Source organism: Psammomys obesus, unplaced genomic scaffold, assembly GCF_907164565.1.
Source record: "Psammomys obesus unplaced genomic scaffold, mPsaObe1.curated_primary_1811, whole genome shotgun sequence".
NCBI classification, from domain to species: Eukaryota; Metazoa; Chordata; class Mammalia; order Rodentia; family Muridae; genus Psammomys; species Psammomys obesus.
The window spans coordinates 49,767,951-49,783,295 of record NW_026587216.1 but is presented as its reverse complement, the minus strand read 5'-3'; the positions used below and the strand labels follow the sequence as shown (position 1 = coordinate 49,783,295).

The 15,345-nt window shown below is 44.7% G+C and overlaps 1 protein-coding gene across 1 annotated transcript in view; it reads right to left on the bottom strand.

The window, feature by feature from the left end:
- Nucleotides 1-925: 925 nt before the first annotated feature.
- Nucleotides 926-15,345, bottom strand: part of Faxc (failed axon connections homolog, metaxin like GST domain containing) — a 58,917-nt gene continuing 44,497 nt past the window's right edge. The window contains exons 5-6 of the mRNA XM_055603335.1: nt 7,699-7,815; nt 926-1,390 (exon numbers count right to left, since the gene is read on the bottom strand). Coding sequence (XP_055459310.1) covers nt 1,101-1,390; nt 7,699-7,815 — 407 coding nt within the window. The 3' untranslated portion in view covers nt 926-1,100. The remainder of the gene's footprint in view (nt 1,391-7,698; nt 7,816-15,345) is intronic.

Below are 15,345 nucleotides of genomic sequence, written 5' to 3'. Positions count from 1 at the left end.
CAAAAAGACATGACAGTCGACAAGCCTCCGCCTGCAAAGGTCAGATACTCTCCTTTCCCTCTGTTAACCTCCGAAACCAATAAATCTTTATCTTCTCCAAACCGATAAATACAGGCAGGTTAGCACATTGGGGGAGGGGACAGCAAAGCCACATTCCAATGTGCTCCGCAAAGAAATCGACAGAGCCAAGGACCACGAGGAGCTACTTCCCAGTCCTTCCAGCAAGCCACAAAGAGAAGTGACGCTGTCCTAACGGGCTTTGTGTGTGTGTGTTCCATCTGTGCAGCCTCGGCAAGGGACTGCTCCTGCTGCCAGAAAGGAGAGTCCTTCACCCTCAGCCTCCCGGAGCACAGTATGTGTCTGTGTGGCACCACTAGCAGGGTTAAAGCGCCCTGCTAACGCTGCCACAGGAATCCCCACAACACCCTGTGAGGTAGGTAGGTGGAGAGTATTGTCATCCCCACGGGGCAGGTGGGAGAAATGAGGCACACGATAGTTAAAGGACCTGCCCCCATCACACGGCTCGCCACCGGCAGGGTCTGGAGGGAAGCTCGTGTTGCATAGCACGCCCACTCAGCGCCGCGCTCAGCAGCTGCCCGCTGAATCCGCTGAGTGTCGCCGGGCCACATTTGCCCTCTGCCTCCCAAGAAGGTACACGCACAAAGTACAACAGCAGGCAAAGGATGGCATGGCCTTCATCTCTTCTGATGGTATTTCTCACTCCCTAAACACCCTGCAGATGAGAGACGCTGGAGAATCCACCTGACAACCAAGTCCTCATTGAAGAGGATCAACGGAAACACTCAGCTGACAACCCACTGTGTACCTGCCCTCCCACACAAGATTGGTTTTCTAATGAAAACAAAAATGGATTTCAGGTACCATGCTGATATTTGTCTTGTCTGTTTTAAACGCAGCCATCGGAATGGTTCTGTGGTTTTGTTTGTACAAAAAAAGAAATAAGGCGGCTTATAGTCCAGTTAGCATGTTACAACTGGGCCAAGCTTGGAGATCTCCTCCCAGCCCAGACGGATTCTACCTGGGACACGGACCGACCCCAGGGATTGGTAACTCCTAAGGAAGAGGTCAGTGAAGGGTCATCATTTGCACTGTTCGTGGTCTGTGTAATCATCCATGTCCACATCAGAATCAAAGAGAGAGTGTCCGGTGAAATCCGTGTCTGGGGTCCTGGAGAAGCTGTTGTCAGCCCCCTCGTCTTCAAAGGTCTCTGTCCTTGAGTAAAAGCTAAAATCCAGCATGGGTGTGTGAGTCTTGCTGCCCTCACTGCTCTCCTCAGACTCGTAGAGGGTGTTGTCGCCATCCTGGTGCCACTCGGGCCAGAACTTCCTCCTGATCCTCTCACAGTACATGGCAAGGTTGATGAGCTCACCTGCGGTGGGGCAGAGAGGCAAGAGAGAGCGCTCAAAGGCAAACCCAACAGTGCTGTTGATCAGAATGCCCGCGTTCCCCGCCCCGCCTCCCCCACTTCCAAGGGCTACAATCCCAACTCCCAGGGAGATGCTGTCGGGAGGTGGGGCATCAGGAGCTGGTAAGGATGAGACAGGCCCGCCCTGGCTCAAATTAAAGCCTCAGCTACTGCCCCTTCTGCTGTAGGAGGGCCTAGTTGAGGGGGCACTCTCCCTGTGAACTGGGAAGCAGGCCCTTCTTAGACAACAAGGTCTTGGAGCTCCCAACTCCAAGCATGTGAGAGAAAAAAAATAGCTTTCACTTACAAAGCACCTAGTTTGTGCTATGAAGGAGCCACGAAGTACAGTGGACCTTCTGGGAAATGTGAAAGAATGAAGCAGGCTAAACTTTAACAATGTTGTTTTTTGTTTTTTGTTTTTTGTTTTTTTTTCCAAAGGGATACTGTCAAACTATTTGGATTTTCATATGCACAGAAAATGTTTTTAAAATAAGAAAAGCTAAAAATCAGTGAGCAGACTGAGTGGAAAAAGACAGTGTGTTCTATAGTGACCAGAAGAGGGGCAGTTTACCAAAACTGGTAGCTACCTTCTGACCATCTGGCTTTGAGAAACATTTTGCCACTTCATGCCTGCATAGCAAAAGAACTAATATGACCATTCATTTATTAAGTTAATTTATAAACACCAACCCAGGCACAAACCTTTTGACGTACAATATGCCTTGCCTGCAAGATGAGTCAGGGCAATGGGGCACAGAACTTACACCAATAGTCAGCCAATGTCTAAGTTCACATAAGACCATGAAATGGAGCCCGTACCTGACACTGATGGGTGACCAAGAGCTGCATACTAGACAGTGCAGAGGCCTAAGTCAAAACCACATACAACGACTGCTGCTGGTCTAGAACACGTATATAATCTTATATATATAATGACCCTTACTGATATTCTGCTATTCTCATAGGTCAGTGCCTCATTCAGTCATCATCATCAAAGAAGTTTCCTCTGGCAGAAGATAGGAAGAGATGCAGAGACTCACAGACAGACATTATGTGGAGAAAGAGTCTAAAAGGGATGTCTCCGTCAAATCCCTCCCCTCAGAACTCAGGGAACCCCTCAAAAGAGAAGGCTTCTGTGTAAGAGCCAGAGGTGATGGAAGTCGCCAGGAGAACAAGGCCCTCTAAGTCAGCTAAGCAAGGTTCATATGAACTCACAGAGACAGAGTCAGCAAGCAGAGGGCCAATCAGGTCTGCAGCAGGTCCTCTGTGTTGGGGCTGCTCCAGGCCCGCTGTGTATATCACAGCTTTTAGCTTAGTATTTTTATGGGACCCCTGACTGTGAGAACAAGAGGATCTCTGACTCTCGTGCCTGCTCTCAAGACTCTTTCCCCTCCGTTGGCTTGTCTTTTCCAGCTTCAGTATGATGGTTTCTGCTTTGTCTTTCTACATTTTATTTTGTCATGTTCGGCCGTCATCTCTTAGAAGCCTGTTTTTTTCCAATGAGAACCAGAAAGGGAGTGGCTCCAGAGAGGAGGGAGAGGAGCCAGGAGGAGCAGAGAGGAGGGAAACTATAATCAGGGTATACTGAATAATAAAGGAATCTGTTTTCAATATGAGGAAAAGATAAAAATAAATTTTAAAAAATATTAAAAACTATGCCTTATATTTTCCATAAAGTGGACAATTCAGATTTGTGAATTGGGAATTACAGATACCTGTGCCTACAAAAACATAATATTTGTGTTTTTACTCTTTTAAATATTTTAATTTAAAAAGCTGCACACATAATTATGAATACGATAATATGATATAGTATGCGAGCACCATTTCCCAATTCCAAAAGAAAAATGAATCGAATGAGTTTTGCCTTTGATCCACTAGATGGCAGTGTTGCATACAAACAGTAATTGGACCTTACCTTTCTTTGTATATCTTTTCAGCTAAACATTTCACTTATTATATATGTAACCCATCTTTAGTGAAAAAAAAAAAATAGTAAATTCCAACAAGCAAAAAAAAAGTTTCCAGTAAGCCATTATCAACATTTTTACATTCTTACAGAAATGTGCTTTAAGTGTTCACGTAAACTCGCATTTGCCGCAGTCTGCCCGTCTCTTGTCGTTGACAACACACAGCGAGGGCCTCTGAGTCTCACGGGACAGCAACCCCGCTCACCTCACAGTGTACTACGTGGATGCAGAGCGAGCGCCCGAATAATTCCCTGTGGCCCCTGGTCACAGCCATTTTACTTCTTTCTACACTGACAGCTCTGCTGATGACAGTCTAAGCACCTGGTTTATTTTTCATTAAAGAAAATAACATAATTTGGAATATTACAAGTCTGTGGATAGAAATTGTACAAGCACATAAAGAAAAAGAACAGATTTATCATGTCATCAATCTAAAGCAGTCACAATTAACATTTTAATATATTTGTCTTTTCTATTTATTGATTGTTGTTATCTGATATCCCAAGTAGTATTGTTATAAATATTTTTCCCATGTCATTAAAACCTTCCAGATCCTGACTGGTGTTTTCCTTAAATTCGCACCCCCTCTACACGCATAACAGCGCACAGGGGCCCCTGCTTCATGGACCTGTGCACCCATAGTCAGCTGCTGGTTAGAGGTCACCATTGGAATCCGGGAACCCCAGCAGTGTGATCCACGTGGCCCCAGACCCCGGGCCGCTCGCGTTCCCGTGAGGGGATTTGTGCTCAGGAGGCAGATGAGAAGCCGGCACTATCATGCCCTTCAGGAGACACATATAAAACCTTGCCTGTTTCCTCCTTCAGGGACAGGCATGTGGCTCTCTCCCCAGGTACCAAACTGAGAACTGTAAAAGAATGTGATGACAACAACAAGAAAGGGGGAAAGACCTCACAAGAAAGACAGAGGCTGGAGGTCCCGGGCGGCTCTCTTCAACTCAGTCAAATCCATTCCCAGGAGCTGTTCCAGAGGACCACGGGAGAATAAGAGCCTTGCCCACTGGTACAGGCCTACAATCCCAGCCATGTGAGAGTCTGGGACAAGATGATCAGAAGGTCGAGGTTTGCCTCGTGTAGTGGTTTGAATGAGTATGGCTCCCATAGGCCCATATATTTGAATCCTTAATCGCCAGAGAATGGCACTATCTGGAAGAATTGGAAATATTAGGAGACATGGCCTTGATGAAGCAGATGTGGCCTTGTTGGAGGAGGCATCTCACTGGGGTGACATACTTTGAAACCTCAAAGCCCACGACAGGCCTGGGCTCTCTCTCTTCCTGCTTGCTGATCAGGATGTAGCTCACAGCTACTTCTCCAGGAGCATGCTTCCTGCCATGCTCTCTGCCATGACAGTAATGGACTAAGCCCCTGACATTGTGAGCTAGCCCTGAATTAAATGCTTTCTCTTTATCAGAGTTGCTGTGGTCATGATGTCTCTTTTCAGCAACTAAAACGTGATTAAGACACCTGAGCTACAGGGCAAGTTCAAGGCCGCCATGGACAACTTCATGAGACCTTGTCTCTAAACATAAAAGTAAAATGAAAAAAATAAAAAAGGCCTGGGGACACAACTCAGCTACAGAGCACTGGCCTAGGCCTTGGGTTTCATTCCCAGCACTGACAAAAAAAAAAAAAAAAAAAGAGGAGAGGGAGAGGAAGGGAAGCAAAAGATGGAAAGAGAAAGGTGGGTGGGAGAGGAAAAGGAGGAGGATGAGGACAGAAAGCTAAACTCTAGCTGTAAGAACTAGAGACAGCATTTGATGCTCTATCATTGGGGCTGCCTTTCCTCCTATGCCCTTATTTCTTTACTGTCTTCCGGAAGAGCGGTTCCCTGGTGGTGTGACATCCATGTCACTTCTGTGTGACAGCGTGAAAACCAATAACCACATCGGTCGGCATTTACAGGGTCCTCCTCGGGAGCACGAAGCGCTGCGCGTGCTCCACTTGTCCACTGAGCTCGCTAACCCCACCATGCTCACGCCCTACCGGGACCCAGTCCATGCCGAGGAGTAGAGAGACGGGCCCGGGATGCAAACATTTCGCTGTATTTTCGAGGACTACTACCCCGTGTTTCTTCCTGCGACTGTGAAGGGAAAGAACTGTTCCCTAACAGCAGTGAGCTATGGTGGGAAAAGTTGTAACGCTATGGCATAGTTGACAGCTTTGCCTAGATGAGAAGGACTGCGATCCCACACACCCCTCCTGCCCCTGAAAAGAGCATGAAGAAAGAGTGACCACCTAGAGCCGGGATCTCCCTTCACCTGGCTCTGCTAGTCCTTCCATGTGCAAGTTTCCATCAGATGACCCACTCAACCTGTTACCACCCCCCCCCCACAGAACAAACAACAAACACTGTAAAGGTTAGCAGGAGAAGCAGGTGTTGGGAGGGCGAGAGACACAGAAAGAGACAGAGAAAACCCCTTATCAACATAAATGCCCATGCTAAATATGTAAGCTCTATGAGCAGAAAAAACTGTTTTTCTTTAAGGCACACTCAACCATCAGTTACCAACGTTTTGCTCTGCAGAGTATAAACTGCGAAAAAGTTAGCGTGGCTGCATCCGACACTGGTGAGGCTATGAGGCCATGCATCGCGCTGCACGGCTGGCAGAGGGCTAACTGCTACACCCTACTCCGGAACGTAATCTAATATTGAAAGAGTTAATCTACATGATTCAGTATTTATTGAAACTTATTGAAGTGTACATATCTGTTTGCTTTAGATTCTACTTTGAGTTCCCCAGCCTAGCCAGTCAGTGAGGTTCAGTGAGAGACCTGTCTCAAAAAGAAACAGTGGAGAGTGAGAGAAATATACTAATGCCGCCTTTCAGCCTCTATACACACATGCACACACAGGCACAGGCACTAGCATGATCACACACACACACTATACATACACACACATACATCTATACACATACACAAAATTTATGGGGTTTGGGTTTTTTTGTTTTGTTTTGTTTTGTCTTGTTTTTTTGAGACAGGGTTTCTCTGTGTAGCCTTGACTGTCCTGGACTTGCTTTGTAGACCAGGCTGGCCTCGAACTCACAGAGATCTGCCTGCCTCTGACTGCCTGAGTGCTAGGATTAAAGGCGTGCACCACTGTGCCCAGCCACAACATTTTTAAAACTTAAAAAAAAAAAAAAGACTACTAACAATCCATAAAAACAAAACAAGAGTAACCGCATAAACTACAACAATATAGCAAAAGGATGAAATATTATACAACTACTAAAATCGCATTCCTGAAGACTATTCGATGACAAGAAAAAGCAAAATTCACTGCGTATTTTAGAGCCTTAGGTTTTAACAGCATTGACATTATGATTCCAGCCTTTCACAGTACACGCACACTTGTACTTGATAAAACATGAAAAGGCATGACAGTACCGGTAGTTCTCTGTCAATTATGAGGCCGCAGATGTGTGTGTTTGTCTGCTTGTTTGTTTGTTGTGAGACAGGAACCCACAACACAGTGCAGGCTGGGCTGGCACTCCATGTAAGGAAGGCTGGCCTTGAACCCACGTCCTCTTGCCTTAGGCCCCGATGTGTGGGGAGTGCAGCTGTGAATCACCACGCCTAGTCTGCATTTCTCACTTTTTACAACGTTTCTATCTTTTTTATATTTTCCCCAGTTATATGTGTAATATTTGGTAGTGGTATGTATAACTACAGTGTGTGGTTTTAACTTTGATTTTAGAGAGTCCCAGGTAAAGTCAGAAGAGAAGCTACAGGAATGGATTCCCCTCCTTCCATGTGGGTTCCAGAGACGGGACGCTCGCTGTCAGCAGCAGCAGGTCCCTCTACCTGCTGTGCCGTCTTCCTGACCACACGTGTATTTTAAGAATTGCTGATTGCTCAGTCTGTCTTCCTATTCATCTAAGTTAAGAATAATTTCTCATTATGTCAAGCAGTCCCAAGAGCAGCTTGTGTGGCTCTGTCAATAGCTAGGACCAAAGAACTAAAATCACTTTAATATACTCACACACACGACAAGGCCAAGGGTGGTCTGGTTGTTTATTCTAAAGCTACAGGGACAAACTTCCCTACTCAAACCACTCACACTCCTTGGTTTGAACCAGTCCTAAATTATCCAGGCTCTTTATTACTGCTTTCTTGGCAAAGTTTCCACCAAGAGAGCAAAAGCAGTGAAAGGGGTGGATACAAAGTTAGCAGCATGCTAGGGACAGAGAACTGTGGGCATCACTGCCTCTCACCGCACCCACCTGCCGACACTGCTACCACCCACCGTCCTCCTGCAGCATGAAGGGGACCACTGCTTGCCTTTGATTAGCCGCTCTGGTCTTGTCCCCGGCAAGGTCCACATCGCCTGTGCCAAGTGTCCAAACACAGTGGCATCAAGAGTGGAAAGCTTGGGTCCCATGATGTACTTCTTGTCACCTGCGGCAAATGGAACAGAAATGTCACTGGAGCCATCCATGCTGTCTCATATGATCACAAGGACAGTAAGCACATGCTCATTATATGTTTACAGTGCACTGAACACTTTATAGAGTCAAAATGCATGCATGCCTTTCTAAAAAAGACAACAACAACAACAACAACATCCCAAATGTTCCATGGCACAACAGCTCCCAAGGTAACAGCAAAGCAGGGGAGGGTGCTCACATCACAAAGGAATAAATGTAGGGAGAATTTGGGAGTTTTAGTTCTTTAAAAAACATAGAAATAGTATAGTAATGTATTTTTGTTTCAATCCCAGGTGTGGGATTGTCCATAGCAGCCAACTATGATTTGCCTCAGGCTGTAGCAGAGGTATGGTAGCGGCAGACAGTTTCTGTTATTGTGTGACATTTGGAATTCTGGGGACTTTTCAGAGGGTGCATAAAATGCTAGGGCCCCAAGAGGCATGAGGCCCCAAGAGGTTGGTTGGTTGTTGTTGGTCGTGGTTGGTCATGGTTTGTTAAGTAGAAGTGTGAAAAGAAGCCACAAAAAGAAGAAATTAGGTATCCTGACAGCAAAGATCAAACTTGCCCCAAGTAGCTCATCGCCCCTAAACAGCAGGAAGTAGTCTAAAGATGTCGCCCCATTCTGACCCTTGTCTTTATTCAAGATCTCTTTCCTTACCTCTCTATTTTCTTTTCTTTCTTATCTAGTGTTAGAGGGTTGTAAGCGTGGAAGAAAACGGGTGGAGAAGAGGAAGAAAGAAAAACCTACAAAATGGCTAATGCTGGTTACAAACAAGGATGCTTCCAGAGAAAGGAATAATTCAACAACTGACCTCCAGAGAACCTCCTTGTCTCAGCTCTAGTAATCAAAAGATGTGCTGCTTGTCAATACCTAGAATTTTGCTAGAACAATCTCAAAAGTAATTTACACCAAGAACAGGAGACCTCATTGTTTGTAAATCAGTATATTTGCTTAGAAACAAACAAAAAGCCCAGGCTAAGAAGTTTGAAAGCAAGGTTGTCCATGATACTCCTAATTAGGGCAGCCGTTTAGCACAGAGTGCTGGCTCCCCTGGGAAAGCTCAACTACAGAGAAGACATAAGGTCACAAGTTCAACCCTGGTATCAGGCCCTAGGCAAGGTGTTTCAGACAACCGTTCTCATGTCTCTGCTTAACCAATGCTGACTTTGCCCAAGTTCAGGCCTTGACATGTGGATTATCACACTTGACTAAGAAGAACTACCCAAGCTGGTTTGGGGGCTGCTGTTAGGTATCGTGAAGCATGAATAGACAGCAGTTCTTCTTGTAGCAGACTGAGACCAACAGAAAGCCAGAAGTAGTAAAAATGTAGAAAAGAGTTGATTGTGGGATGCCCAGCCCCAGTTCTTATGATACAGCTGCAATATAAGCCCTATACCTAAAGCTCAGGGAACATCATGGTGGGGGAGGGAGCAGAAATACTTTAAAAGCCAAGGACCAGGACTTCTGCTTCAAAACTATATCTTCTAGAAATGACAGGGACACTACAACCATGAAATCTCCACGGTACGGTTGACTATACAATACCTGGACAAGAACAACACCAATTAATATGCCATCACGGGAGGGGCAAATGTCACAGGACCCCACCTCTAGATGAAAAGCTACAGAGAATCAACGACTGCGCAGAAATGGAGAATTAGCCTTCCCCAGGGTGGAGCCTCCTAAAGGTCATGCAATACCAAATGGTCAGCCCTAAAAACATACAGATAGCCAAAACTAAGCGGACTCAGCACCTTGTGTTTATATATTTATTCACATATATTTGTAAAAATGATAATTAAGAAAAAAGATCATGAATTTGAGAGAAAAGAGTGTGGGAGGATTGAGAGAGGTTGAAGGGAGGAAAGGGGATAATTATCATCCACATATGTGAAAATTTTTATATTAATTTGATGGAGAAAAAAAAACTGCCTCAAGCTGGCTTCTGAGCTGTTGTCAGGTACTGTATCATAAAGAAGCAATAGTAGAATCGTCTTCACCCAGGTCACATCCTATCACATGATTATCCATCCTCATCATTACTTCACCTCTCAGAGATTTCTTGTCTGCAATAGAGAGGTGGCATTAAGAATGCTTGTTCCTAGGGCCTGGGGAGCTATCTAAGTCAAAAGAGTGTTTTCTTTGCAAAGATAATAACCTAAGTTTCATCCATACGACCCACATAAAGAAAACAAATAGGCAAGACAGCACACACTTGTAAGCTCCCTTCTGAGAGCCTTGTTCGCTGTCAGCAAGCCTAGCCTGTTTTGTGAGTATTGGTGAGTGAGAGACCCTATCTCATTAAGAACAGGTGACTATTACCTGAGGAATACACCTGAGGTTGTTCCCTGGCCTCTAGATGCCAAGCACAAATGAGCACAGGTAGGAACACAGTTGCTCTCACACACAAACAGTGCCTGTTCCTTGGGATGTGAAAACGTAAGGCAGAATGCACCAATTCTGAGTAACTTAGCTGACCACTAGCTCTCTTGAGGACAGACTCTCCCTTTCTTAGGTCTATGCCTCAGCCCGTAAGAATGTCATCTGGTAAGGTCATGTCACTTCTTTTCACAGACATTTTCAATGGCTTATTAAAGAAAAGTCCAAACTCTACTTGGAAAAATGAGGCCCATGATATTCTGCTCCAGGGCCAGCCTGTACTCCAGTGAAATCCCAGCACATCTGCCCCCATCGCTACACGGCGCACGCTACACCCTCCAACCTCAGGGGTTGCACTTCTGTGTAGTCACGTCTGTCTCTCCTTGAGGCTCACCATCAGCATCCTTTCAAAGCTTCCTCCTGCTCTGCCCTGTGGTAACAGGAGATTCCATTCCTACACCCTCAGCTCAGTTTTACCACTGTACATTTAAGTGCACAGGGCGTAAAGCGTTTAATGTCCATTGACATCATATTCCTGAAACATAAAATGTGAGCGTTTGCAGATTACTGAGAAAACTGAGGGGGCTTGAGCTAAGCACAAAGGAAATAACAAACACCCTGCTTCCCTCTCAGGCTCCTTACATCGTATTTTTTCTGTGCTGTGTATGCCCAGGCTGTCTTCTACTTGTGGATTTTACCCATCTAGCAGATGGAAAGCCCATTAGCAGCAGGGGTCATTTCTCATTTTTACTTAACAAACTCTTGCAGTGTGCTTGTATTTTCCTGACATGGTCATATCACAGAAGCTTCCTTAAGCTGAAAGCTGAGGAAGCTGGACTGTTGGTGTCAATGCATAGGTCAGGTAGGAGGGGAGGTAGGAGGGGGACCCCCCCAGAGGAGGCAACACAAGGAAACAAGGCAGGAAAGACAATGAAACCGGGAGGCAGCATTTCTTAAATTATGACTGCTGCCAGGCATGGGGCACAGCCCTTGAATCCCTGTGTTCTGGAGGCCTAGGCAGAAAGATTCTTTGTGAGTTTGAGGTCTGCATAGAGGGAGAAGGAAAGAGTGAAGTGGGGGGAGACAGACAGAAGCAGAGAGACAGAGACACAGACACAGACAATCTACTGTGAGAGAATGGCCCTATCCCACAGGAACCAAGGAATACCCTCTGCTCAGCAATATGCTGAGCCTAGCCAAGTTATCTTTCTGATGAAGAAAATCGAGCTTTCTTTGTTAGGGCCCTTGGTGTTCCTCATTGTCAGCCAGTCTTCATCATTTCAGTCTGACCTCAGAACTTAAGCCAATTTCCCAAATAACAGGAAAATAATGATAAGCTACCCATGCAAAATAACACACACGGTAGGCATCATTCATTCTTAAAACTTTATTTCTCTCTTTTTTTAACTAAAAAACCAAACCAAAACAAAACTCTTTGTATGGTGTGTGTGTGTGTGTTTTAACTAAAAAACAAACCAAACCAAAACTCTTTGTATGGTGTGTCTGTGTGTGTGTGTGTGTGTGTGTGTGTGTGTGTGTGTGTGTTTTAACTAAAAAACCAAACCAAAACTCTTTGTATGGTGTGCCTGTGTGTGTGTGTGTGTGTGTATGGTGTGTGTGTGTGTGTGTGTGTGTGTGTTTTAACTAAAAAAACCAAACCAAAACTCTTTGTATGGTGTGTCTGTCTGTGTGTGTGTGTGTGTGTGTGTGTATGGTGTGTGTGTGTGTGTGTGTGTGTGTGTGTGTGTACATGCATGCGTCACAGTAGGTATGTAGAGGTCAGAGGACAACCTCAGGTCCCAATCCTCACCTTTTACCATGTATCTGTTTGCCACTGTGCACACCAGGTTTCCTGACTTACAAGCTTAGAATCCTTGGAAGGATTCTGTTTCTGCCTACCAGCTCACTGTAGGAGCATGGACATCACACAGTACCTGGCTTTATATGAGCTCTGCAGAATGCAATGCAGGTTCTCACTCTGTGACAACTGTTTATCCGTTAAGCTATCTCCCAGCCCCGTTGTTTTCTGACTGTGCAATTTGCTTTTTCTGGGCCTCAGTCACTGCTCTGTTAACACGGTCAATACAGATGGCCGAGAGACCCTTCTCAGGACTCTTGTATTGTGCTGCTAGTGCAGGAGACATCAGCAGATGACCCAAAAATCCCTCCTATTGGGTTGTGTCAGGGAGCCACTGAATCATGGCCAAACCCAAGCCAGCCCACATGGACACCTGAAAGATACTGAGAATAGAGCCACACACAACCTCCAGGAAAGTAAGACAAGAAGAAGAAGACGAAGAAGAGGAGGAGGAAGAGGAGGAAGAAAAGGAGGAGGAAGAAAAGGAGGAGGAGGAGGAGGAGGAGGAAGAGGACGAGGAGCAGCAACAATAACAGATTACAGACACACACACACCAAAAAATCAAGTACTGTATGGCAATTGGAGACCTGGCTCATCAGTCAAGTGCTTGCCTGCCTTGCAACTAGCACAACTGTTCAGTCTGCAGAACATTCACTGGACTTTTTTTTAAAGGATGAGTATGCTGACACACGTTTGTAATCCCAGAACTAGGGAATTAGAGACAGGTGGACCTTAAGATTTGTGGGAAAGCTAGCTTGCTTAGCAAGATGTAGACCAGTAAGATAGCTACATTAAAAAGAAAAATAAAGGTTTATAGTAGCTGAGGAATCTCTCTCTCTCTCTCTCTCTCTCTCTCTCTCTCTCTCTAAGGGAAATGCTAGAATGTATATTATGAAATCTCTGATAAAAAAACATCAAAGACTTTGGGGACATGGGAAAACACATATAGGTAAAATATTTAGAAACATCTAAAAACACAGCATTGTAATACATATAATATTTATATAATCATTTTAACCCATACACCAACTTATGTACATGGTATTTAGCCAAAACTATTTGGTCTCAGAAAATTACAAGTGCAAAGGAACCAAATTAACAACAAAACCAGACTAAGATGCTGGCACTACAGCCTCTTGAGTTCTGGCCCAGTGTTCTTTGTCTCCATAATGTTCTGTGTACATCATCTCCTCAGAGGCAAAGACCCCAGAATCAACAAGGCCTGCAGAGCCAAGAGTTCACTAAAGGATGCCATGGTCAGGAAAAGCACAGAGCAGAGAAAGGAAATCAGGGCAGAAATCTGAGCGATTTCAAAGACACATTCATAAAATAAATAGGGATTGAGGTTCACATCTGTGGAGAACATGGAGAGGTAGACGCAAAACTGTATGTGTATATGCACAACATGGGCTGTTGTAAATACAAAATACCTTCTGTCGTTAAAAAGTCCTCGAGCACTTACTGAGGTTCTTCTCACAGGGCTGAGAGAGGCCTCAGTGGTCAAGAGGCTGTATTGCTTTTACAGAGGACCCACGGCCAGTTCCCAGCACCTGCCGCTAGGCAGCTCAGAACCACATGCCCCAGCTCCGGGCGCTCCTAGCCTCTGTGCACATCTGCACTCACACGTGCGTGCACCCGAGTTAAACACGCACACGTTTCTCATTCAAAAGAAAATAAATCTTTCTAAAAGAGAACTTAAACTTGCATTCTGAAATAAACTGAGCCACACAAAAGCTGCAAAAGTAATTAAGTTCCTGTAGGTCTTTCAACTGGTTTCTATTAATATTAGTATATTGCATAATCACTGTATGATTATAAAAATCAGCAGCCAGGAAATCAACCAATATAATTAGGAACACTAACTACTGCAATACAATTAAGAATACTAGATATGCGTGGTGGCGCACGCCTGTGATCCCAGCACTCGGAGAGGCAGAGGCAGGCGGATCTCTGAGTCCAAGGCCAGCCTGGTCTGCAAATCCAGTCCAGGACAGCCAAGGCTACACAGAGAAACCCTGTCTCGTCTCAAAAAAAAAAAAAAAAAAAAGAAGAAAAAAGAAAAGAAAAAAGAAAAAAATAACAATAACAACAACAACAAAAACCCCACTGGGGACTTATTTCTAATTTTATTGGGTTTTGGACTCCTTTTTTGTTCCTGTTTCCAACTCAGGATTCCATGTTTGTTTATTTGCCCTGGGTGTGCTCCAACTTCTTAAAAGTACCTTAGTCTTTCCTTGTCTTCTATAGCCTTGTGACTTTTAAATAACACTGGTCACAACTGGATCTGGCTGTCTATACTCGAAATCCTAGCACTCTGGAAGCTAAAGCAGCTGACCTCAAGTCTGAGATCCTGTCTCAAAAAGAATTGGTCAGGAATTTTATCAATTACCTATCAACTTGAATTTATCTCAGGCTTGCTTACAATTAAATGTGGTCCCACATTTTTTTTTTTTTTTTTTTTTTTTGGCAAGAGTACCACAGAACTACTCATGTATTCTGCTTAATGTCAAATGAATGTTTTATATAATTTTATAACTAGGCCATGGAGTACAGTGTTAGCATAAACAATATTCTGAGCATACCTGTAAAGGTACAAGGAATTAAGTTAGCAATTAACTGAGTGGGAGGACGGGGTACAGCAAAGCGCCTGAGTAGGCCTCGCCCAGTCAGCTGAGGTAAACGGAAGAGGCTGATCCTTTCCACTAAGAGAGAACTTCCTGGTTGCCTTCCGATTTGCTTTTGTTTGCCTTTGGACTCAGTCTGGAACTTCGGCTCTTCATGGGTCTTAACTGCTGTCTCCAGAGTCCTGCTTCAGCAACAGTTCTTCCTGGTTCTCGGGATCACGCCGGCACATACCATGAGCTCTGCAGCCTCTGACCTGCGAACTCTTTCTGCTGATTTTGGACTTGCCCTCTGCAAGTGTGTGAGGCGGTTCCTTAAGATAGATGCACTTACATCCTAATAGCTGGGTTTCTCTGGAGAGTCTTAATTAAATTCCTTCTGGGAGTGCATGTCGAGGGTGCAGAATTATGTCTTATCACTGGCAATGTTAACTCTGAGGCTTCCTCACAAAATTACTGTATTTCCATTTACAATTAATAATCTCTGGAAAGATGCACTGAAAAAAAATCTGGGTTTTCCTGACCACTAACATTCATACTCATTAGTAGACGTTATCTGAGACAATGCTACAGTACTTGCTTCTGGTTTTCTATTTCTCTCATCCTTTCTGCACAAATTAGTTAGAATTCTACTATCCCTC